Source organism: Macrotis lagotis, chromosome 7 (assembly GCF_037893015.1).
Source record: "Macrotis lagotis isolate mMagLag1 chromosome 7, bilby.v1.9.chrom.fasta, whole genome shotgun sequence".
Classification (NCBI taxonomy): domain Eukaryota; kingdom Metazoa; phylum Chordata; class Mammalia; order Peramelemorphia; family Peramelidae; genus Macrotis; species Macrotis lagotis.
The window spans coordinates 25,929,694-25,955,873 of record NC_133664.1 but is presented as its reverse complement, the minus strand read 5'-3'; the positions used below and the strand labels follow the sequence as shown (position 1 = coordinate 25,955,873).

Below are 26,180 nucleotides of genomic sequence, written 5' to 3'. Positions count from 1 at the left end.
TAACCTCCTCATATCCTTGTTCTGCAGAAGCTACAATTCTATTGGTGGGTACATTTTAGCCAGTCTAAGTACTATGATGGGCTCTTCTGAGTGGAGAATGTTGGTGCCTGGTCAAAAGAAAGAGTCACAAAAAGCAAAGAAAGCAGAAAGGCTGAGAGGAGGCCCAAGAGGCAGCAATGACATCAGGCAGGGTCCCCCACCACCCACTGCAAGGCATACTCCTGACCACCCCCTCTTTCTTCACTTCTTCCCAATATTCCCATGGGCCCTATCCCATTAAACATATTTTATGTATTCAAGCTTCAAAAACAAGAAAGGTCACTGTCCCTCTTGTGGTTTTTTGCACTGCTTATCAATAACTATTTACACAAGAACAAATCCTTACACTTTTTCCTGCATGATCCTTACCTCAAATTTTTCAGGAACAACAAGTTTAGGAGAAGGAACACCTACAAGGTAGTCAATGGCAACCATAGTTACAATTGTGAGAAACACAGCAAAATCACTGATTGTTGATCGGACCTAAAGTAAAGGCACCAAGTTAGAGTAAATGTAGTGAATTCTATGCACTCTTCCCAAATAACTCAAAGCAGTCACAAATCATAAAATGGGAGAGGAACGAAAAAACAGATTGACTAGAAGTGAGGAAAATGTGAACTAAATCTAACTTAATTCCCCAGACATCTAACTATAAATATGATTAAAATATATTTTCTCACAGATTCTTTTCCTAAGTAAACTCAGGAATGTTCACATGCCATGCATACCCGCTATGAAACAACACTGCAGATCCTCTTTTAATCTTTGACATAAAAAGAATTAACTTCAATGCAAAACTGTTCCTTTAAATATAAATTATTAATTTTTTAAAAAAATTCAACATCTATTTAGACTTCTGAAATGGTATTCAGTTACCTTGGTAGGAAAATAACGCTTGGTCTTAAACTGCTTCAGGAATGACGAGAGAAAAAATGTTGTGAAGAATAAGATGACGCACCAGAAGAGCACATCAGGAATATAGGGCCCATGAAGACCACAAGCTGGGCCCAAGAAGACACCATGATATTTTTTACAATCCTGGAAAACAGAGAAGAAATGCTTTCTCTTATAGAGCCAATTCCAGCAAATATTTTCTGCTGCCTTTTCTCAAACCAGTGAAAGAATAGCTAAACCAGTCAACAAGTTCAGTCAGCTGGAGCTGAAGAGGGGTCAGGGGCTCTTTGGAAAACGTCTGCCTAGCAGACTAGAGGGAGCCGAGATGTCTATTCTGAAAGTCAATGGGAGTTTTCATTGAGTTGTTTTTCATGAGAGAGGCAGGTATCCCAAGAGAATTTTAAAAAGCTGGTCCAAGTCTTAGCTGGAAGAAAGAGTGAGGATGAGGAGAAATTCCAGAAAGATTTCCTCCAAAAGCAGTACACTCATGGGAGGACAACTGCTGGTCAGATCACCACTGCTTTCTTCTGACTGACCTCAACGGAAGGGAAAATGTGAGCAAACTCAAATCACTGAAGCAGTGATTTCCGAGCTGCCCAGAGAAGCCAACTACAGGAGGAGCCTCTTGAATTCTACCCATCTATAGAATGAATGGACCGACTGGGTTTGTGAAGACACCATGGGATTAAGAGGTTCCAAAATGAAAGCCAAGTCAAGGAAATCTACTGAGTTTTCAGGCAGGGCTACCCTTGCCAAGCAGAAATGGTGAGCTGGCACTGCCCATGATTCATCCTCCTTCTCTATCAGCTCATGTAAACAGATTAAATTAAACTCTATAGTTTTTTTCATATGCTTTGCAGTACACACATATGGCTGATATAAAACACTTGAAGCTGCTTTCAGTATTAGTTAACTGTACTGATACTGAACACTGGTATAAAAGATGTTAGGCATACTTCAACCAGCAAAATTTCTAACCAAAGTAAATTACGCAAGCTGAAACCTTTTGTAAAAAAACAAACAAAAAAAACCCCAATATTAACTTCACTACATTAAAAGGGAATGTGATTTCAAAAGTAATAATTTCAATAAACAATTAAGGGCTAATGCTTTGTTCCAATGTGGATGAAATGGACTGTCACTGCTTATTTCAGACCAGCTGCATTCTTGCCAAAGTGCTTCCATAATCATTTTTTTAAGGTTTTTGCAAGGCAATGAGGATAAGTGGCTTGTCCAAGGCCACACAGCTTGGTAATTATTAAGTGTCTGAGGCCAGATTTGAACTCAAGTGCTCCTGACTCCAGGGTCAGTGCTCTACCCACTGAGCCAACTAGCTGCCCCCATAATCATTTTAATGTCTTCTCTTCCTCCTCCTTAGACACAGGGTGATCTCAATCAAGGACAATGCTTTGAAAGGCACTCCCTCCTATGACTATGAGTTTCTACAACAGGGCCTCTACCAGAAAAGTCAAAACAGCCTAGATGAGATGAAAGCAGCAGTGTACCTCTCCCAGGATTATCAGGAAAACCAAAAACAAATTCCCTAAAGAGAGGTCAATGAGCAAAAAGTAAGCCGTGAGTGGTGGGGGCCACTGTCATAGCCAAATCCAATGGAAGTGAATATTTTGCTCAAGACAATTTTAAGCATTATTCCATTCTATTTTCATGATGCATGCTTCACTGCTTTGTGAAGAACTGCTTTCTTCACAAAATCTCTATGACAGGGGATGCAGGTGTTATTATTCTGATTTTATATAGGAGGAAACTGAGTTAAAATGGAAAGGTTAAATGGAGGGTCTATAGGTCCAAAGGCTGGAAGTTAAACCTGGACTCAAATAAGAAAGTGAGTCCTCTTTCTGCTACTCTTCAGTCATTCACTGAGATATTCAGTCAGTTGAGCTAGAAAGTGAGATCATCTTAAGCCATCTGGCTTAAGGTTTGTTATTTGTTGTTGTTTCCCCCCTTTTTTAACTTAAGTCATTTGTAAGAAGATGATAAAGTTTATTTGACTCCACAGCAGGTTCAGAATCAATTCTAAATCTTATCGCTTCATCTGAAGTTTTCTAAAACCATTTTCATGTATCTATAAAAAGCAAATTCAAATTAATGAGAATCAAGCTCTCATGAAGTCAAAATTAACTTGCAAAATGAATGGTAATTTTAAGGAACTCACAGAAACAGTGAGGTTGCCCCATGAAATTGTCTCTGCAGACTGATTCATCTCGATCCATCTCTTGAGCGTTGCATTGCTAGGATTTGGAGGCTCAGTACACAAGCATCTGAGAAACCATTAAAGGAAATGTTTCGAGTTCACATGTTTAATTTTCAAATTAAGTTAAGAAATACAACATGGCAATTTCCAATACCTTAATATTTTTGCCACATGGAAATCTGAGAGGAAAATATATCTTATGCTACTATTAAAAGATAACAGAAAACATGGTCTTTGCTACATATAATTTATCATAACAAATATAAACAACTCAAAATACACATAGAATAGTTAAAGAAACCTTTAAAGATTCTAAAAATCATCTGAAAGATAAGTAAGCAGATTATCTACAACTACAATCTAATTATAGAATAAATAAACATAAATACAGACAAAGCAGTCAGTGTTGGGAAGAGAAACTACATCTTAAAGGAAGAGGGAAGATCAGAAGGAAGTCCATGAATGATGACAAGTAGAGAAGTATAGGAAGGAGAGATAGAGAGTATTAGGAAAAAGAAGAGAAAAGGAAAATTTGACTATCACCAAGTGTGAACCAGGAAGTGCAGTTCAAGGAAAAGCTGTAAAGATATCTGGACACAGTTGCATTTGGCTTCAAAAGTTAATCCAAGGAATTTTATTCGCTCATAGAGGCATAGGCAAACACTGAAGTTGATGGGGAGGAGTCAAAGACCAGACTTAAAAGAAAATTACTTTGTCAATAAGTATATAGGATGGTCTGGAGTGGGGGAAAAGACCTGAGGCAGGAAAAGCAATTAATAGACTACTGCAATAATACAAGAGAGAAACAGGGACTGTAACTGAGTAGAAAGGAGTCAGATACAAGAGATGCTAGAGAAGAGTAAGATTTAAGAACAGACTATAAATGAGAGATAATAAAGAGGTCAGAATATTGTTGACATTAAAAACCTGAAAGACTGGAAAGATGATGGTACCTTTCACAAAAACCAGGAAATCAGGAAGAGGAGAGGATTTAAGGAGGAAAACATAATGTCAAGTTTAAGATGCCTCCAAGAGCTTCAGGCAAGATAGACAGCTGAATGGAGTAGATATGTGGAGTGAAGCACATACCTAACCTTGAACAAAAACTTGAAACTGGTATTACTGAAAAAACATTGAAGTTACTGCTTCCACACCAGAATTGCACAAAAAGTCCAGGAACAAAAGGAAAGGAAACAGCTGCAAAGACTTGTCAGCACAGGCAACAGGGCAGCCAAGTATGCGGAGCCTTCATTACAGGTATCCTGAGACTACTACAGAGGTCATCACATCCTGGGAGGATCTTGGGAACCCGAAGAATGGCATGACCAGAGAGGGACCAAAGATTCAGAACAAGAACATCTCCAAAGTTCCCAGGATTTTGCCCTGAGAAGGCACAAAAAAACAATAAAATCAACATAACCAACCTCTCAGATTTGGGCGGGGGGGGGGGGACAAAAATATGTTAGGCTGAACATGGTCGCTGCTTAGATTCATTTTCTTTGATCGTGTTTATTTATTATAAGGGAGAGTTGTTTTGTTGTTGGTTGCTGCTGTTGCTGCTGCTGCTGCTGTTGTTATTAAAGAGGTAGAGGTTAAGAGAAAAGTGCTAACAGGGAGCAAGAGGGCTACCAGAAAAGAAAATGACTGTGCACATACAGGAATATAACAACCAAACTTCTTTAAAAGAACATGAAGCTGATACAAAATAGAGACTCAAAGGGGGCGGCTAGGTGGCGTAGTGGATAAAGCACCGGCCCTGGAGTCAGGAGTGTACCTGGGTTCAAATCCAGTCTCAAACACTTAATAATTACCTAGCTGTGTGGCCTTGGGCAAGCCACTTAACCCCATTTACCTTGCAAATACTAAAAAGAAAAAAAAAATAGAGACTCATGACCTCAAATATAATCTTCCTGTGCTCTATTGCTTTCTTTTTGGGCATTTAAAATCAAAATCAAAAATAAAAAATATAATAAAACTTTAAATTTTAAAATGGTGGAGGCAGGGGATGGAAAGGGGGGGTGTCACTAGGTTATCCATTTTGCAGTGATCAGTAGACAAATGGTTCTCCTGGACCAGATATATATAGCTCTGGGAGTCCTCTGCATAGAGGTGGTAGCTAAACCCACGGAAATTACTCAGGCTATAAGAAAGAGAATGTAGAAAAAAGAGGCCTTAGAAGGAGCTTGAGGAACATTCACAGGGAGGAAGGAATAACATGGATGATGAATCAAGAAATGAGTCAGAGAAAGGATGCTCAGACAAGGAAGGAAGTGGAAGCAGTAACTGTAGATAACTTTTACTAAGAATCTGACTGAGCAGAAGAGAAAAATAAAGAACCATGCTTAAATGGATGGCAGGGGCAGGGTTTTTGGTTGGTTTTATTATTTTTTTTGGTTGTTGTGGAGGGAGAGATTTCTAAAGAACAAAGGATATCTGGGCCTGTTTAAAGGCAATAGGGACCCAGTACATAGGAAGTGGAGTTTAGTGAGATTATAATTCCTAGTCAAGACTAGGAAGGGAGGATATGATACAAAGAAGTTCACCTTGTCAGATGTCAGCTCACTGTCAGAGACTGGGGGAAAGGAAGCAAAAAGGAGATATCATCAAGATTTTGAGATTAAGAGAAAACAAGAAAAGACCATTTACTCTGATCTTGATTTGTGTTTTCAGCAAAGTAGAAGGTGAGGCCTGTATATTTGGAAAGTAAGTCAGCTTTGGTTGAATGGAAAGAAGAGGGGAAAAGAGCATTAATGTTAGAAATCTGTGATGGGAATTCCAAGCAGCAAAGGGATCAGTGAGCAGCAACAGCCAAGAGAGATGACCACAAAGAAGAAAAAGAAGAAATAATGAATATTTAGAACTCTAGGAAGCAATAAGCCAAAGTTTCAGCTAGATCATAATCCTTTGGCGTATCACTCCCATTGCAGATAAAAGTAAAAACTCATTTACTCCCTGGGAATAGTCAACTTAAGGACAAATAACTCTATGTATTTCAATAATCTCTGATGGTATCACTATATTAAGACATAGAAAAAGAATTTACATCAGAGTAAAAATCTTAGGTCAATAACATGTTTAAATTTCATTCAAGTTACTATTAAGGCTAAGAATGATATAAAACATTTTAAGGAAACCTTAAATTTATAAATTTCAACATATTTTAAGAAATCTGTAATTTCTATTAAGAAAGCTTAATAACTAGAAAACTTTATGATTTTTTAAATAATAAAAACAAAAGCATCTCTTTCCAGTAATGGACTAGTAGGTTATACAAAACAGAACTGCTGCTTTAGCTTTGTATAGATCTCAATGTAGTTCAGAGTTCCATGATTCTAATTCTAGTGTCTTTTAGTTTAAAACTTAAAGTAGTTTTTTTCCATACAACATACAGGTGGCTGTTCCCTTTGGAAAAGTTAACTCTCCAATCATATTTATTGTTTCAAGAGATCTGAATTTTTCCCATTTCACCAATATTCTAATTTAACCTTAAATAGAAACAAAGGAACAGAGCTTATCCAAACTCTAAAGGTGATAATGATGGTCTTACAGTTACTACTACAGTTACCACAGAGCTAAGATTGATGGAAAGTTCAACAAGACAGCTGTAATGAAAGTGAATGCTTCTGTGTTGCTGGACTTTACAAAGGCCTAACATTCATAATGCTTTTGCAGTATTTCGGAAAATACAAAAAATAATTTGAATACTTACATGTGCAATATACTAAATGTTTAAAATACAGTTCTGTAATGGTAATTTAACAATTTAGAAATGAAAATGCAATTAGCCATCAAAATTTTTGTAGATCACAAGGGTCCAGAAGTTCAATTTGGCAATTAATGATATTGTCCTATATCCCCATTTTGTAATATTATACCTTGTTAGGAGCAAACCCAGGTCTCTTAATTCTGAATTAAAATCAGACATGATATTGAATAAATAATTAAACAAATTAAGAGAAACACTTACGAATAGGATGTCAGTTTGTCTAGGTCATTGTGCATGTTAAAAGCATAGTCTTCTCCTAAATGAAAGAGTTTTTCCAATGCTTCATATATAAATATGATGCAAATGAGGGCTGCAAAGGCCTCTTCAGTAAATCGAGTGATGTAACACACAAGGCTGCTTGCATCTGATGCTACCAAGACAATGCAGAAGAAGGAAGTCCAGAGACCGATGCTAGTCCGTAAGGATAGATAGGAAAGACTGTAATCTCTGTTTAAAGAGAAATGAGCACATATGCAGGAGAGGTCAAAGTGGCACTTTCCCTCCTAGCTAGTCTTAAATGTATAACATAATATTAAACATCTTAAGAAATAGTAAAAAGTTAATAAATGGAAATAAGGAAATGAAGCTTTTCCTTCACTTTGAAACTACTTTATTTCATTAACAAATTTAAGTTTTATTTTTGCATAAATATACATACCAAAAAAATTGACAAGGAAAATAAGTGCAACTCTAGCTTCTTCAATGAATATTAAATTTAAACACTTAACAAATCCTAGTTTTCACAGGTTGAAAATAATCAATGAAATTCATTTCCTCTTAATTTTAGAAAATATTACATGAAGCTAAGAGAACTTTCACTTACTTGCAGAATTTAAATAATATTTTTTCAAATACAAGAACTGGTCCTGTACTTCCTAAGATTGTAAGTGGCTGCCCAGAAAACAATGAATAGGCGATCCCAGTTAATGATGCTCCAAAAAGAGACTCTATTGCACTCTGGTTTGGGGGAGAAAGCCATAAAAAACAAATGCATCATGGATATTTCATTAATCTGCTATAAGCATACAGGCATCTAGGAAAAAAAAGTCTGAATAAAAATGTTAATCAAACAAATGTTACTCTCATTCATATAGTACAGGCTACTTATAATCAATATGAAATAAACCTAAGATATTTATTCAACAATACATGACAGATTAAAAGAAAAAATGGTATAACATTAGGGAAATATGCTTTTCCTCCTACATTATCACAAGTGATTATTCTGCCACATACCTGAAATCAAACTCAATATGATGTGCTGCACCAAATCTGAAACCATTTAAGAAGCTATAGCAAAAACATTAATTGACTGTTACTAATGTATAGCCCTAATTCTTCTTTGTTACTTGAAATTGAACATTTTTCACTGAATAGTTTCATATATATATCTATATATATATATAGATATCTATATCTATAGATAGATAGATAGATAGATATATATAAACACAAAGACCTGTTCAAAATCTTTCTGAATGATGAAACTAAAAGAATTAAATTAGTCAGGGAAAAGAAAATTCAGATAATTTTCTAAAAATTTTTTCAGAATAAAAAAGAAAATAAACCATAAAAAGTAAACCACCCTGCCTTAAAATGAAAGCATGCTAACTTTGTACCACTATCAAAATATGACTATGGAAGTGACAAACTTAACCACTCTATAGAAAAATTTAAGAAAAAGATTAGAGTTAATCACTTATCAACTCTCCGATCCTTCACTAAACTAGTCTAACAACAATATGAGGAAACAAGAATGAGGAGGAAAATAGCTATAGAAAAAATAAAGTTGGGTCACACAGAATATCCCATTGTCCCCTTAAGTGCAATACAACCTCTTTTAAAACTTAAAGTGACCTTATGTTACAGAAGCAAAATTTAACTATTAATTCACACCTGGATTTTATGTCCAGAGGCAAAACTGTCTGAGGGAGTAAGCATCATATGAATGAGAAGTTTTTTTAACTATACAGTGTATAAATGTTTCACAATTTGAAATAAGACAACATATTTTGAATTTGTCTTTGAGTTCTAAATTATAATACTGAGTTGTTCTAAACTCTGTTGAAGTGAATATTTTGAAATCAATTTATGTAGTAGTTAACAAAAGAAATATGGGCAAAATGGTATCTGAAAAGAAAGTCAAAACTATTGCCAAGATAGTACAGTAATGAAGTGATAATATGACAGCAAACAGAAAGAGTCAGGGACCAGCTTCTGAACTCTTAAGGAAAGGTCAATGTATAAAATTGCACATTTACCATACACATTGGAATGTATTTGCTTGTTTTGGCATCTTTCTGTTCATAAATCTCTCCTAGCCCTTGAGAGCGCTAGGTCCTGCTGCTCCCCGCATGTTACACCCAGTCTCCTAGTCTCTCTCCCCTAGGTTAGCTACTTACTTCAAACCAAAAAACCCCAGTCATACGTAGCAGCCATGCTCTGGTCAACTATACCCTCACCTACACAACATTCATTCCTTCCACTGTAGGCCAGATTTGCCCTCACTTTTCTTTCCCTACAACTATTTTCCACTCTACACAAGCTGCCAGCAAAGAAGGCAAAAGTTCCTTTAGCCAAGAATTATTTTTCTCATCTTCCTCTTTTTAATAATTTAAAAAGTGACATTCTCTCTTTTCATCACTTCAAGTCTACAACATTGTTTTTGTCTGCTCTCTTCAATTTAAAACTGCTGTCTTCTGAATCTGCTATCTTTTGAATCATTTCCTAACAACTTTCCCAGAAAACTTCAGCATCAAATTCACATCTTCCGTTTTCTTTGTTCACATTAATCAGCTCTTATGTGATTTCAGTATTCAGTCCAATGAACCTCATTCTCATGGTTTTTGAACTTCCTAGGCTTTGCAGATCTCCAAAAGTTTTCTACAACTTTCTGAACTTTCTCATTATAAAAGACTGCTTCAACATCTCTTGTATGTCCTATCCTCTATGTTAATCTCTCCTCTCCTCAAACAATCAATCAATAAGCACTCTGTTAGATGCAGGAAATAAAAATACAAAGAAAAAATGAAGTGAAATGAAAAAAGTAAAACCCAGCTCTCAAGGATCCAACAGAAGAAACAACATGCAGAGAAGCACTGTGCTTGGCATACAGTAGATGCTTGATAAATGCTTGCTGACAATCACATATACAGAAAAAATGCAACAGAGGGACTAAGGGAGATTTACACAGTATTTCCAGAGGGGGGTACTAAGGGGAGGAAAAAGCAAGAAAAGCTTCATTAAAGCTCTCACTGGCTCCCACAGATTTAATTACATCTTTAAGCTGATGATTCTCCCTCTCTTACTCCTACCTATCTACTGATTTCCAATTTCCTATCTCCAACTGCCTTTCAGACATGCTCAGATTTAACACACAACCAAAACAGAACTGATCTTTTCCCCATACCCTGCCCTGCCAACACCTTTCCTATTACTGTAAAGAGTACCTTCCTCAGGCTAACAATCTAAAGATTATCCTGGACTTCCCCCCTCTCTCACCCCTGCCCCATATCCAGGCTTTTGCCAAGGTCTGTGGATTCCTCCTCTGCAGCCTCTCTTGAGGACTCCAACTCTGCCTCACCTCTTGTGGATTCCTCCTCTACATCAGTGGATTCCTCCCCTGCATCAGTGGATTGCTCCCCTACATCAGTGGATTGCTCCCCTACATCAGTGGATTCCTCCCCTTCATCAGTGAATTCCTCCCCTTCATCAGTGGATTCCTCCGCTTCATCAGTGGATTCCTCCCCTGCATCAGTGGATTGCTCCCCTGCATCAGTGGATTCCTCCGCTTCATCAGTGGATTCCTCCCCTGCATAGGTGGATTGCTCCCCTGCATCAGTGGATTCCTCTGCTTCATCAGTGAATTCCTCCCCTGCATCAGTGGATTCCTCCCCTGCATCAGTGGATTCCTCCCCTGCATCAGTGGATTGCTCCCCTGCATCAGTGGATTGCTCCCCTGCATCAGTGGATTCCTCCACTTCATCAGTGGACTGCTCCTCTGCATCAGTGGATTGCTCCCCTGCATCACCTCCTGTGGATTCCTCCCCTGCATCAGTAGATTCCTCCTCTGCCTCACCTCCTGTGGATTTCCTCCCTGTGATATGTCTGAAGGTGACCCTGTCCTCTCCTCTGACACAGCCTACACTCTGCCTCAATACTAGACTATTCCACTATCCTCTGGGAGGCTCTGCCTACCTCAAATCGTGCCCTACTTCAGTCCATCCTCCATCCACACACAAAGTAATTCTTTCAAGTACAGATCTAATCATGTCACCATACTCAAACTCCAGTAGCTTTCTGTTGCCTGCAGGAGAAAGCACAAAATATTCCTTTTGGCATGCAAAGCCTAGCCCCCTCTGATCTTTCCAGTCTTCTGACACTTTACTCCCCAATATGTTCTCTTCAATACAGTGACACTAGCCTTTTAGCTGTTCTCTCTCAGCTCCAGGCATTCTCTCCGATAAACCCTCATGCCTGGAATGCTCTCCCTCCTTTGTTCTCACTTCTGATCTCACTGACTTCCTTTAAATCCCAACAAAAACTGCATGCTACAGAAGTCTTTCCCATCTTTTAATTCCAGTGCCTTCCCTATGTTAATTATTTTCTATTTATCCTGAATATAGTTTGATCTGATTTCTGCGTTGTTTCCCCCTTTAGACTGTAAGCTCCTCTTTTTGTTTCACCATCACTTAGCACAATACCTGGTGCTTACTAAACCGAGGAGGTTGAGGAAGATAATGTACATTCCAAGCAGGGAAAATGGCCAGTGCAAAGACACAAGAGGGAGAGGAGTTCACTAGCTTTTGTCCTCGACTAGAAATATCCCCCACATTAGTGAGCACTTGAGTGATTTCAGTATTCAGTTTGGTCCAGGGTTGTCTGGACCAAAATATTATTCTCTCACATTGCTCTGTCTATCTTCCAACACCAGCCCTGCATTTCCAGTTACCTGACACAAATTTCCACCTGAGTGTCCTATATACACCACAAAAATCAATATGCCCAACATTTACTTCATCATTCCCATACCATCATGGAAGATATAGCCCTTTTTCTACCAATGGTACCACAATTCTATCATACCTGGCCTGACAGCATGTAGGGGTCTTTGGCCTTTTAAACCTCAATCACCAATCTTATCAATTCATCCTTCAAGACTACTCTCACCTAAATCTCCTTACTTCCAACACTACCACAATGAACCTGGTCCTGGCTCTTGTCATTCTACATCTGGACCACTGCATTATCTTCCAAACTGGTTTCCCCCATCTTTAGACTAAGGATTTATTAAGTGGAATCCAAGAACCTGTTTTGATGCTGATGATTCTGATAACTGAATTTCATTTTAATTGATGTCCAATGTACTTCCATAGGCACAAATTCCTATATTTAGACTCATTCTTCTGAAAAGAACTCCCAAGCTTCACCAGATTGAAAAAGGCAACTCTGAACAAATCCTCTCTCCCAATCTGTCTTCCAGATTCACCTTTTAAAAAGTACAACACAACTTATGCTTCTTTGCTTTGGTGCCTGCATTCATTGACTCTCTCCTGTCACATCTACCTATCAAAATTCTCCCTGTCCCCTAAGGTTCAAATAAAGAGGGGGCCTGAAATGATCTGCCTTTTCTTTGACCTCCCAAATGTCATCACATCCTTTCCTGGAATGTGCTCATATGTGTACATGTCCAAAATCTTTGACTGGATCATAAGATCCTTTAAGAATAAGAGACTAAGCTTAGAATAAAGATGAGAAAAAGATGAAGAAGCTCCAAATATTTCAAGATAATAACCAAAGGAAATCTATAACTTAGTCAACAATTATTTTTTCTTTTAGAACATAAAACCCTTTGTAAGTAGTGATTATTTCATTTTATTGCATGTATATCCCAATATCTAGCACAGAGCCTGGCAGAAAATTGGAACTTTACACATTGGTTGACTGAATTCAACTAAAAATAAATGAGATGTTACAGTATTCCAAAACAATCATAATAAGGGTATATCGTAATTCCTTAAAATAAAATCACTTAAAAACCCATCTTTTTTTAATTTAAGAATCAAATTACAGCCTTTGTTAAATTTCAGAATTTCATCCAAAGTAAGTTTTATACAAATGGTAAATTTAATAGAAGAAATAATAATTCACAGTTCACAATTACAAGCCATCACAATCAATCAAGGGCTATTAAAATGTCAAGATTTCAAAGGCATTAGTTATTGCATTAAAAGATAACAATTCAATAAACAATAACAAGCTATAGTACTACCAACAGAAGAAAAACACCCATTTATTTCTTATATTAGAAGTTTTTAGCAAATCACTCTTCCCTTGCGTTAACTTTTTTAACATTTAGATTAAATGACAATAAAGTTAAAGAAAGCACCATCTCAATACCCAATGTTTCCACAATTCTGTTTGACAGACTACAATGAAGCCCAAGGTCAACTAACCAGGTCAAACTAATCTTACTTAAGAAGGCCTTAGCTTAGAGGAAGGCACATTACTATTACTTAAAATTTTCCTCCCACTTCCCACTGCTCTTCTGCTCCCCTCCTTCCCACCATACCCCATTCCACCACCACCACCACCCCAAACAAAGACAATATAAGCCCTTTCTAAATTTAAAAAGAAAGCCATTTAACCAGAAAGCTAGGATAAACATTTGTTTTTACCTCCACTGTGCATCTTCTCCTGTTCACATGTGTTCCCCACATTTTCCACAGCAATTACCTCTTTAGGGGAAGTCTGCTTTGGGGTTGGTTAAATCAAATGCTGTGGGTAAACTCTTCAAATACAAGTATGAATAGATGAGACAAATGCACAGAGACATTTGCCTCTGAATCTAAAAGCCTGGCCACTACCATTCTTTGTACTCACTATTCTGCCTTCTGTAGCTTCTCCAAGGAGCCCTCCAAAAGTGATTACAGGAGACATACAGGCACAGTATAGGAAAAGAATCGAGGCCAGGCACTGCAGGCTTAATGCATCCTTGAAGTCACTCAAGAAAAAAGGTGCTTTCCTTTTGATGTCAAGTATCAAACCACCAAAAAGCCTAAATAGGTGAGATGAAACTCGTCAAACTGTACACTGAAGGAGCTAGTTTCAACTCATAGTATGGACTACACAAGATGGCCAGTGCCCATTGCTTGACAATAGATTTTTAAAATCATGATATACATGAAAAAAATACAATAATTTAGTCTAGTTTGAGGATGACAAGTGTTTTGGAAAGCTGGTTACATTATATTTGACACCCCCACAAAAAAAAGAGACACAAGAAGTTACAATATCTAATATGGGCTACATACTAAAAAGATTGCAGGCACATAATTTAACAATTGATGAAATCCTAGATACAAATGTATGTGAGAAGCAGATGTATGATGCAAATTTTAAAATCCAGCCGCATAACTTAAACAACCTAACCTATATAGGAACTCACTCCCACTATGTCCTATACCTTATTAAACATTATTCTGAGAAACACTTGGAAACATTTTTCTGAGAAACAATCTTAGAAATACTCTGAAAGGAATTTTAATCTCATTCCTCTGCATTGTGTTCACCACAAGCTACAGCAAGACATGGTAGATACAGCACTGTCTTTGGAGTCTGACAGACATTGAATCAAGTTCCCTTGACACATCCTGGTGTGGGGGATCTCTCAGTGCTCTGGTATGGCTCTGAGACTACGAGTTGCTGACAAGGTTCCTCACCCTTGAGAGAGTGTCCTCCACTGGGAGTGAAATTTAGATCGATCAAATCTCAGGTTCAGTTTCCTTCCCTTTCCTTATTTATAGTCTAAAGTATGTATTCTGTGTAATTTTAGGGGGTCTTGAGAAAAGTAATTGAATATTTTAGTCATTTTATTAATATAAATTTTAAATAAAGAAAAATTACATTTCCAAATAAAATTATAAGCACTAGGTATGTTTAAATAATTTACTCAGTATTCATATTTGTTCCTAATTTCTCTGTGTGTGATAAAATTAAATAAACATGGAAAAAAGGTTTTGGTTGTTAAATGCAACATTAACACTTACATACCAAATTCATGGCATTTAAAAAGTTTATGTCATACTTCCTTTAGGAAACACTCCTTGATACTCAATATAATTTTAAGATTAAAGCAAAAATCTATTGCTTGCCCATATAAGTTTACTATAACATTTAAAAGGATAAATCATTATTTCAATTATTCACAATGCTAATAATAAAGGAAAGAACTGCATTAATAATTTCATGTATATACAGTGTACAAAATTTCCTCTTACCCCAGCAATTTTTGATTTATTGACTATCTTTTCCTTAAACTTATACTAATATTAGATCATCTTTGAGCAAACACTGAACAAATACAAAAGTAACCTGAAGTACATTACAAAGTAAACCTGCCAAAGATTAAAATTAATATAGATATAGCCAAAGTGATTTACATGAAGATAATTTTAAAACTGACTACATGACTATCACTAGTAAAGTTTTAAAGCCACAGTGGTCTACATGTCAGACCACCATGGTGCTCTGTGGCTACTATCCAAAGAACCAAAAAAATGTGATCTACCTAGGACAACTTCCTGAGAAATGGTTCCAAAAATTCTCTGGGGGGGAGGGAGGGGGGAGAGAAGAGAACTCTCCAAGTTTTAGTGAATAATGATATCTATCTATCTATCTATCTATCTATCTATCTATCTATCTATCGTATTTCAAGCCATTTAGTAAAATCTTTGACAGTTGCTCTATAATAATGTTTTCCTAGATTTTACTAAACAGATTTTGAGGATTTCAAATTTGGACCACTGTTTTTGAATGCTATTCTAGTGAAATGGAATTACACATCTATCTCCATCCAAGGAGAATCAGTATTTGAAAAAGCATTAGCTATGTTTATATATTTCTGTTCCTATACTGTTCTTTGTTCCAATGACAAAAATTTCAAGGTTATCTTCAAATTTCACAAGTGGTTTATTTCTTATTCTATCCTTACAGGTACCTTAATAAGACTTACTAGGCTGCACCATTATTGCTGCAATAACAAATGGTGGCAGTTAATCAGATTTCCCTTCTGTGTTACAAATAAGTTTTTAGCTAGTAGTTGTCTTCCTTCCTAACTATAATGCTCTTTTTGAAGTGTACCATTAAAATTCTATACTTTCTTCAAGCATAGCCTGGGTGGGGCTGGAAGATTTGATTTGATAACATATAATGATAGCATATGATAGCTGGAAGAAATGATAGCATAAAGTCATGCAATGTTTTGAATATCTAGCCCATTATTATAAGAGGTTATATTTAAGTAAAATTAATTCATTCATAACAATAAAATTATTTTAACAATTACAGATAGGGTAAATGTATATTTAAGATGTTGAAATTATCACCATATTTTAAAATGTCAAATATTAAACCCTCCGCAGAAAAAATATTCAGAGTACACACACACACACACACACACACACACACACAACCTACAAATCCATAAACACATACCATTTAGTAATCTACATTCAATGGAGCTTTAACAAAATCTCTCTGAAATTCACATATGAGACAGTAAACACACCTGCCAGTCCTCTGCAGTTCTGGTCCGGCATGATGGCCTTCCTCTTTCTGCACCTCAACTGATGTAGGTGTAGATCCATTTGGAAATATAGGGATCTTCCTCTTTTCCTGCATTCAAAAAACCAAAAGGGCATATTATTTACATAAGTGTATATGCATATATTTACAATTTATATATAGATATATTTTTAAAAGCAGTTCAAACTAAGCATACAACATTCATCTCTTCAAAATAAATCAGATTAAAAATGTTACCAATTTTTGACACTGATCATTTCTCTTAAGAGTATAAGATGCTAAGGGAGTTTTCCTTTTAGCTTTTATCCAAGTCTTCATTTAACATTCTTTTTTAGAGTACTTTTTTAGAGCACACATCAGTCCTCATGATCACTCTGTTATGTGTTCTCTATCATATATCAAGAAATGTTACCTTTAAAAATCCAAGCACACAATTTAAGATTGAAATCATAATTAATTTTAACATAAAGGATCCCCAAGAGGGAAATGAGACAAATATCTGGGGCAGCAAAAAGAAATCTATACATCCTGATTTTCATGAGGAGATAAAATATTCTCCTGTTATTAAATCCTAAAGAAGAATTTCTTATGCAGGTATTTGGGTACCATATAATTCTTTGTTAAATTCTGATCTGTAATAGAATGAGTCAGTTTGGATCAGTGAAGTCCTTTCCATTTTTAAGCATTCCTCATCCTCACCTTTCTGGAGTAATCAGGTTTAAGTGTAATATTACAAAAGATCAGACCCCCCACCCAACCCAAGGGATCACCCCACAGAAGGCCACCAGAGCTCTGTATGAAAAACAGATCCATTCTTTTATTGACAACATTAAATCTGTATCCAATTGCTTTGGCACATACCTCAGAGCAATTCCTAGATTGTTACCAACATAAAGATTAAATTGAAACATTTACCATAAACATAGACCAAAAAAATAAGCCTAAGAAACCTGACCTGAGAAGGCACACTCTTTGGTGGCTCAATGCGTATAGAAGGGTCCCACTCTCCCGGAGGCAGAACAGTTACTTGGTCTAAAAATTCATCAATTCCAGAAAGGAGGTCATTTCTATCTTTTGCTTTATATGCAACATCATGGAAAATCTTAAGAAAAAAAAAGTATAATTTCCTATAAGGATTTTCTATTTGATAGATTCAGTATTTTATAAAAAAAATATATTCTAAAGAATCACAAATAAATCTATAACAAGAGTAACAAGAAAAGGATCCATACACCATACCACAATGCCTCCCTAATGGAATTATTCAAGTATTTCAAATGCAATTACACAATAAAAGAGTGGTCTTTTTTCCAGTCATATGGTGAAGTGCTTATTAAGAAAAATTAGACAATGTTACTTCACTACACTAGAATAAAGTTTTTCTAAAAAGAAAAAAAAATCACTTAAAACTACTTATTACAACGATATCAGAATAAAGTGTGTATTTTTTTTTTTTTAGTTTTTGCAAGGCAATGGGGTTAAGTGGCTTGCCCAAGGCCACACAGCTAGGTAATTATTAAGTGTCTGAGGTCAGATTGAACTCAGGTCCTCCTGACTCCAGGGCCAGTGCTCTATCCACTGCACCACCTAGCCACCCCAAAGTGTGCATTCTTAAAAGTGTGATCCTACCAGACACAAATTAAGTTGTTAGCCTCAGACTCCCTAATGTCAATAGAGTGTTTAAAAATAAAAACAATTTCAATATGTCATGTTCTATATAGAAAGGAGGATTAAGAACAAAGGATAAGGGAAAAGAAAGAAAAGGAGAGAGATAAGAGAAATAGAAAAAAGAAAGGTAAAAATGAGTTAAGAGAAAATGACTTTCCAAACTTTTCCTTCTAAGTAAGTAAAATAATAAATGCAAATCCTATCTTGGTCTAATACATTTGAATGATAATGAATTGTGGAGAGAAGATAAAAAAAAGATGCCTACAAAACAAGACATCCAAATTGTGGTAATATGGATGACTAAGGAAAACAATTTTTATTAGGACTCTTTTCCCAAAACAACTGAATGAAATAGATTCTTAAGGAAGGTAAGTGAATAAAGATTTTCCATTTTCTAGACATTTTAAAAATTCAATACACTAAAAACAAGTGAAAATATTATCAGTGACTAAACTGCTGGACATTCATTCCTAAGATCAGTATTTCAACGAAAAAGAAGGTAGGAAAACAGAAGGGTCTCAAAAGCCTTGGTGGTTTACCTTTAAGGTCCCTCTAAGTCACATGATCACAGAGAGCAAGAAGGGCACTGAAACCCAAAAGGTTAGTTGACCTGTCCAGGAACACGCACAAATTAAATAGCAGGACAAGGATCTGAACTCATGTCCTTTAAATTCAGTGAGTCATTATGTTATAAAAGAGCAGTACACTGAGACTTCAGTAACACCAACTAACTTATGATTTGTTTGTTTACAATAAATGTCACAGATAACATGAATTTCATATAGCTCCTAATTCAACAAAAGTTAACCAGGTCTTCCCTTACCTCATCAGTCATGAGGGTAGCTATTGACCTCCCAATTTCATGGTATTGTGGTGCCTTGCCTGCAGGGCCCAGTAATAGAAACAAAAACCTAAAATAGAATAAAGATAGGAAGAAGCAAAACTCAAGATAAGCTACGAAGCATGAACATTCTTTTAAAAATAATTCTAAGCAATTCAACACAGTCATTAGTAAAATGAGAAGGCAAAGAACTTCAAGTAGAGAAAGCAAGGTCTTATTGATCCTACACAAACCATAGGAAACATGGCAGAAGTACCCAAAAATACTGTTTAATTTTTGTGTTTTATATCTGAATGTGAAAAGTAGCTACTAATCTTGAAAATCCTTGTCTGGCATCTGTATAATGGTTTGCTTACTTGTCTTTCTTTGTCAGAAAGGGGTATATAAAAAATGACTTGAGCTGGAGAGATAAAAAGCATCCACAAAACTTTTTTACACAAGTTGATTAAATTAATTTATTTCAGTCACAAAAACCTAAGAGATATGTTTAATTAAGGCAGGAAGACAGTTGCTATCAGCAGAAGCAGAAGTAGGTCTCATCCTGATCAAAATACAGATCCCTGAAGTACTGAAGAAGGATGCTGGAGACTGAATCATTTGTAAGAATTAAGTTTTTCCCAAAAAATCTTCTCCCACCAATCTGACAGGGGCATATATTTTTTGTATCCCTATCATGGATATATTGGGTAGTCTTACATATAGAATTAATCTATCTCTTAACCTTTTATTCGACTGTGAGGCTGGGTCCATGAGGCTGGGACCAAGACTTGTATCAATAAACATTCTATCTCAACAGTATTCTGCACAGTCAGCCCAGAGGAGATATTGGGACTAATGAATCAAGAGAGACATCAGGGATATACAGAGAATTGGTGACTGCCAGGATTTATCAGATGTTAGCCAGGAGACACTTGAATGTCACAGTACTAGTTTTAAGGACCCAGAAGGAAATACAAAGTGCTATGCATAATTTGGAATGAATACAGTGAGCAGTTATAAAAATAAAAAGATGACAAGAGGGACAACTTGATTATTTTCCACATAAGGTATCCAATACATTTCATCCTGTGTAAAGAGTCCATAATAAGACAAATTTCTTAGTTACCAGGACATAGATAAACTTTGCTGCGGGGACCTCATGCAAAGTCACAGAGCCAATCTGAGGTATATGTTGAATTCTGGAAATCATAACAATAACTGCCTGATTCTTTACCTGGTGGGCACTGGAACCTCAGTCAGGCCAGACAGAAGGACAGCTGGGGATAGTCTCACAAATGCAATGATTGGCCTTTCCAAAAAGTCCACTTCTCCCACCAAAACATTGGATGCTTCAGCGCCCGTGGGAATTTTCCTCATGAAATTCATGTCAACCTATTTTAGAAAACAAATATATAATAATCAAACTCCAGTATTTTCATATTAACACTAAGAGATAGTGGTAGGGAAGAGATGGGGGAAAAGAAAGAAAAATTATCTTTCATGAAAGACAACTGAAAATGATATTTAATGGAAGCATAAATCCAGAGCAAATTTTTCTACAGAACTCAAAAGATAAAATATAATATGAACAAGATGTTTGCTAAGTAACACTTTTAATGTCACAAATTATGTTCTAGCTTTTATTACTTCTAAACCTAAATTATTGGGCATTTTCACTACAGAAAATGTTCAATGAACATATATATATGCACACACATATATATAAACATTCATTAAAAGCTCAAAACTTTTTTCACAAATAACTAAAAGTTCATGAAATTATACACAGTTTTAAAAGTCTTTTATTTTCCATGATTGAATAGATTTAGTGTTTTTGCTTTCTAAAAGTTCAAAAACTTGTGCGGGCTCATCATGTAGGAAGAGCCTTGCCTTTAATGTGTGTGTTCTACAATTGAATGAAATCTAAGTTATCTGTGTATAATTCCAAAGAACAGTTACAAAATGAGAACATACTAGGTGAACTTTGTCATGTCTCTAACTCACAGAAACACTACACAACCACTCACTAGCTACAAAACATAAACCAAACACTTACAGCAGGCCTCTTGAGTCCCACACCCAGTGTGCCACAACTACAGTGCCAGGAGGCTGACTCCTGTCCAACAGGAGACAAGGAAGTGTACACAACAATAGGCCAAATAAAAAAATTAAAACTGACAAAGGAATGAAGAAAATCAATAGTGTCTTCCATCACTAGAGGAAAACTACAGCTCTTTCAGCAGTTTATTTAAAAACTATTTAAAAAGCTGTTTGGTTAGTAACCACTTTCCTTTAGAACTATACACAGAACTAAATCCTAAATAACCAGGCAGGAAAAGTCATAATGATGAAATTGGGGCAATTACAAAGAGAAAAACTGGAAGCCTGACAAGCATCACCAGGCAAGAGTCTCTACAGTGCTCTTGGTAGGGCAAGGTTAGTAACACAAAATCCTGGCCAAAGCTCCTCTTTGGTAGGAACAAATCGCAACAAAAAACTGCCAAAAGTCACATTCAAAATTTAATAAATAATTATCTTTAAATTATATTACATAACATGATTAAAAACTTACAATTAAAATTAGTTTACAAAATGGGCTCCAAGAACATTAATTTAATATTCAGCAATAGCTTTTAACCCAGTTATACTGGAATATTTTCTCTGCTTTCTCTAGAAAATGCATTTATCCAAAATGACATAATTTTTAGTTCTGTTTTCAAATGGATATTTTGAGAGCTATGTCCTCTACCCAAGGTGAAGAGCTAATATGCTACCCGTTATCTAACTAGTTCTGACCCCACAAGATTACAAGCCATATTTAAAAGGCTAATAATTAATTCACTAGGGCTATCCCATCATTCCAGAATTCATCCATCTAGCGCTGGTAGTGCCCAAACATAACACTGAGGTCCAAAATGTACTAAACAGATGTGGAATCAATGGCAAGTATCAATGGAAACACTTGCAGGATTTGCAAATCCTTTCACAATTTGACCAGTGATACAAGGATATTCAAACCTCTCATATTAACTATTTTAAATGCTAATTATTTAATCACCTTTTCTTATACCTTCTTATATATATAAAGAGAACCATATGGATCAATCAAGTTTAGAATTACTATTCTATTAAAAATGATTTCTCAAATTATCAAAGAAACATGACTGTCAGAACTCTGGATTGGAACATAAGGGTGAGACTGTGGACAATTACCTTCAATGAAAGAATTACCTTGCTGAAGTCAACAGTACTATTTTCTCTGCTTCCTCCAGTTCCATTACCTTTAGCTTCTCCACTTTTGCTATTGTCCAAGTTTCCAGGTGCTGACTGTGGAGATGCCAAAATGCCTATATTTTAAAAATGCACAAATCCAAAATAAATATATTAAAAATAGATTGTATAACCTAACTTTGCTCTTAATCCTGACAGTGATGGTTTGCCAAAAGCAAATGTGCAAGTAAGCCAATATGCGGTGGATTAGTACTTTTCATAAAAGCAAATCAGTAGCTTCTCTCCCAAATGTAAATGGTGCCATTAAAGGTTGCCTCAATGATGGTCCCTCCCTCCCCCCCAAAATAATGACTTAATGAGGAAAGAAGGAAGAAGACTAGAATAACATTCAAATTGATTCCAACCACAAATATTTTAGAGCTCAGCTCTAAAATATTTTATATAAATATAAACTTTATGGGTAATGATGATACAAAGTATAAAAAACAACCTATACTTCACATGCTCAAACCGGGAGACATTAAAACATCTTTCCCTGGCAATATACTGCACAAGAAAAGTTAGTTACTAACTGAACATAGAGACTTCTCACCTTTGCCTCTGGTGGTCATCCTAACATAAACACCCACAAGGATCATAGAACTAGAGTTAGAATAAACTTCAGCAGTCATGGAAGCCAACCCTCTCACTTTGACCAATGAGAAACTGAGGCCCAGAAACACAAAGACACTGACTCACTATAAACTACACATACAATCAAAAAGAAAGTTTCCTTCATACTAACTTATTAACAAATAGGCTATAAAAGATCTAGGGGAAATGCTGGGAAAAGGAGTTCCATTCTTCCTGGTAGACTAGGAATCTAAAACACTAAAATACAGACAAAATGTAGAAGGCCCCTGACTATATCCACTTACGTGGCACAAATTCAAACTGGAAACTTATGCTGATAATAAATTCTCAACGAAAAACTAGTTCTGTATCTATACTAGCCAACACTCAATGGAAAAAAAGTAGGCAACTAAAACAATCATTATTTCTCAAAATCTTCAGTAACATTTCACAATTTTATTAAGAGATGAAGCAGTTTTCACTCATAAAGGACTGAGTCCTCAGAATTACTTTTCTTTGACCTTTGCTCTCTAAAATAAATGCATATTAAAAATACCAGTTACATTATTTTTACTAAAGAATCCATTTCGTTTAGTTCTGTCGCCTGAAAAAAAAATCCTCTTAAGAAGATTCTACACTAACTTCCCAAGTATAGTGGGCTAATTTAAGATCTTAGGCATGAAGTGAAGCAAGGAGCTGATATCCTGAGTAAAAATAAAGCAATAACAGCAGGCAAGGTTAAGCTCCAGCACCGACAAAAGACTTGGGAAGAAAAGACAACTAAGGAGGCTAATATTGTCTCCGCTGCCATCTAAGTTCTTATCTTCCTGTTCAACTGTTTCTTAAGGCACAAAAGTTCTTTTCTCTTTCCTAAGGCTGTGTTGAGGAAGTAGATAGAACTAAGAGACTCCCCACACTACTTATAATCTTAATTCAAATATGATTTAGTGAAAAAAGCAGAGTTTTCACCTGGAAACTTGGCTCTGCTACTTACTACAGGAGTGTATTTAGGCAAGTCACTTGAATTCTCTGGGTCTTGGTTTGATCATCTATAACATGAAGGTGCCAGACTATATATGATCTAGGTTACTTTCAAGCTCCAAAACTACGTTCCTATGGATACACAATTTATGCAAAAATATTATGTAAGTGAAAGATAATGATATTCTATAAATTTATAATCAAACAAGTCGAATAATTTTCTTCCCTATTTTTTTCTTTCATGATCACACTAAACTGTAAAATCTTTTGAGAGGAGGGACCAACACATGAGTTGATATGTAATAAGTTTTTGTTGAACTGACCTGAAATTGCATATCCCCTTAATATTTAGCATAATGTTTTATGGAATATTAACTTAACAAATGTTTGTTACATTAACCATAATCTATTTGGCCTAATTCTTACAGTTTATGAAACAATGAGAAATGGCCTTGAGGTCATTTCTCTAGAAGCATTATGTTAACAGGAGGTTTTCAGGGAACTATATAAACCAAAACTATACAAAATCTTATTTTTTTTTTAGGCTTTTTTGCAAGGCAAATGCAGTTAAGTGGCTTGCCCAAGGCCACACAGCTAGGTAATTATTGAGTGTCTAAGGTATTTGAACTCAGGTACTCAGTGCTCTATCCAGTGCTCTAGCCGCCCCTACCAAAATCTTAATTTTAAATGGCAGAAATAACCCTAGTTGTTTCTATATTTCCTTTTCAAAGCTGACCAATTTCACAAATAAGGAATTTCTGAAAGAGAAATTAAACAAGGGTCTTTCCAAAGTCAAAAATATTTTCTTTCATCTTTGTAAGCAGCATTTTTGACTACCACTACAAAATAGATTTTACTTTGTTATAATAAGATTAATATTAGTAAATATAAAATAGCACTTTTGTAAAGTATAGACAAAAAACAGCTTTAATTTGGGGAAGGAAGATATTTCCATTAAAACATCTTACTTTTACTTTATACACAAGATGTCCTGGGGTGCTTCCTGTGTGAAGTTTTTTCTTAGTATATTTCCAACAAAAAAAAGATGTAACAAGAAATTTTTCAGTGTAGTTGACAAATGGGAGTCACCCAGAAAAGATATTAAGAATTCAAGGAAAAACACTAGTAAATACACTATCATTATAAAAAAAATTTTTTTAATGCATTGGTCATGTTGAATCATTATTTGTTGATCAGTAGCTGGAAGTTATCATAGAAAGGACTTTCCAAATTCCATTATCATAAATCTAACCATATTCTTTTCTAACAATCAAAATTAACATTTGCTACTTAGGAAGCTTCCTAAATTCTGATAGAATAAACCCATTAAAATGAAGAATAAACAAGATATTGGAACACTTCTCTCTATATTTGCAATTGTTTTAATTTATACTAAGAGACAACGAGGATGGGTAGATAGAGAGCCAGCCTTGAAAAGAGGAAACTCAGGCCTGGCCATGGTGCCCTGGGGGGCCTTTAGTAACTTTCTCAGACTGGCAATCAGGTCACAGATTTAGTCCTCAGCACTTAATTTATACAACTATATAAATAGGAAATCTTAGTGATGTCACAAAAAAATGACTTGAAAAAAAGGGCAAAAATCACAACCTTTCAGAAAAGTAAATCTTTTCCCCATTTGTAATTCAGTGGGGAGAAATGCTTATGTAAATGATTTTCCAGAGTATTTCTAACACACCAAAATCTAAACATTGTGTCCCACCAAAGATCAAGTGAAATGTGTCCCAGTAAAACATCTGATTCATATGCATAGCCACAGTTTTGCCAACAACTGAACAAACTTTAGTCATTCAAATTTTAATAAAAATTTGTCTTAGAGGAAAAAAATCAGGTTCCAATGCAGAGGAGGTAGTCTGTATCTTGGCTCTAACAATGTCCTACCATTAATGCTGATCAGGCACCATCATAAATGTCACAGACTCCTTCACTAAAATCTTATAAAGTATTTCTGTCTGGTCTTCTTGGAATAATGATTACCATAAATTATGGTTAAAATATGTTTATTAAGTAGATGAGATTATGAGTTAAACCTCAAAATAGGAGCTGTAAACATTTTTTACAACACAGTAAATAATGTATTCACCTTGAGGGAAAAATTGCTTTTAAAAAGTCCTTTTAAATCGCTTAAAGTGTTCTACTAGTTTAAAAAGTTCAATAACCAATCCAAAAAGTGGCCTTAAATTAAATGTGTGGATGAATTTTTATTTTAACAACTAAAAGTTTTTTTTAAATAATATACTACAAATACTACAGAAGAAAATCATGCACCAATCAAAATAAATGGTAAGCACTACTCATAGCTGGCTCAAGTTATGTGCCTAAGAAGCATTCCAATGCAAGTGAGGCAGATCCCA

At 35.6% G+C, this 26,180-nt stretch overlaps 1 protein-coding gene across 13 annotated transcripts in view; it reads right to left on the bottom strand.

Moving 5' to 3' along the window:
* The window catches only part of SLC4A7 (solute carrier family 4 member 7), a 105,465-nt gene that overhangs the window by 25,339 nt on the left and 53,946 nt on the right, over window positions 1–26,180 (bottom strand). For 12 of the 13 annotated variants that reach the window (XM_074195648.1, XM_074195651.1, XM_074195654.1 and 9 more), the window contains 11 exons: window positions 22,216–22,331; window positions 20,219–20,376; window positions 18,988–19,075; window positions 17,452–17,598; window positions 16,480–16,586; window positions 13,794–13,968; window positions 7,735–7,868; window positions 7,113–7,358; window positions 3,107–3,212; window positions 916–1,077; window positions 409–522 (listed from right to left, as the gene is read on the bottom strand). In XM_074195648.1, coding sequence (XP_074051749.1) covers window positions 409–522; window positions 916–1,077; window positions 3,107–3,212; window positions 7,113–7,358; window positions 7,735–7,868; window positions 13,794–13,968; window positions 16,480–16,586; window positions 17,452–17,598; window positions 18,988–19,075; window positions 20,219–20,376; window positions 22,216–22,331 — 1,553 coding nt within the window. The remainder of the gene's footprint in view (window positions 1–408; window positions 523–915; window positions 1,078–3,106; window positions 3,213–7,112; window positions 7,359–7,734; window positions 7,869–13,793; window positions 13,969–16,479; window positions 16,587–17,451; window positions 17,599–18,987; window positions 19,076–20,218; window positions 20,377–22,215; window positions 22,332–26,180) is intronic. The other variant, XM_074195653.1, reaches the window with a different exon arrangement.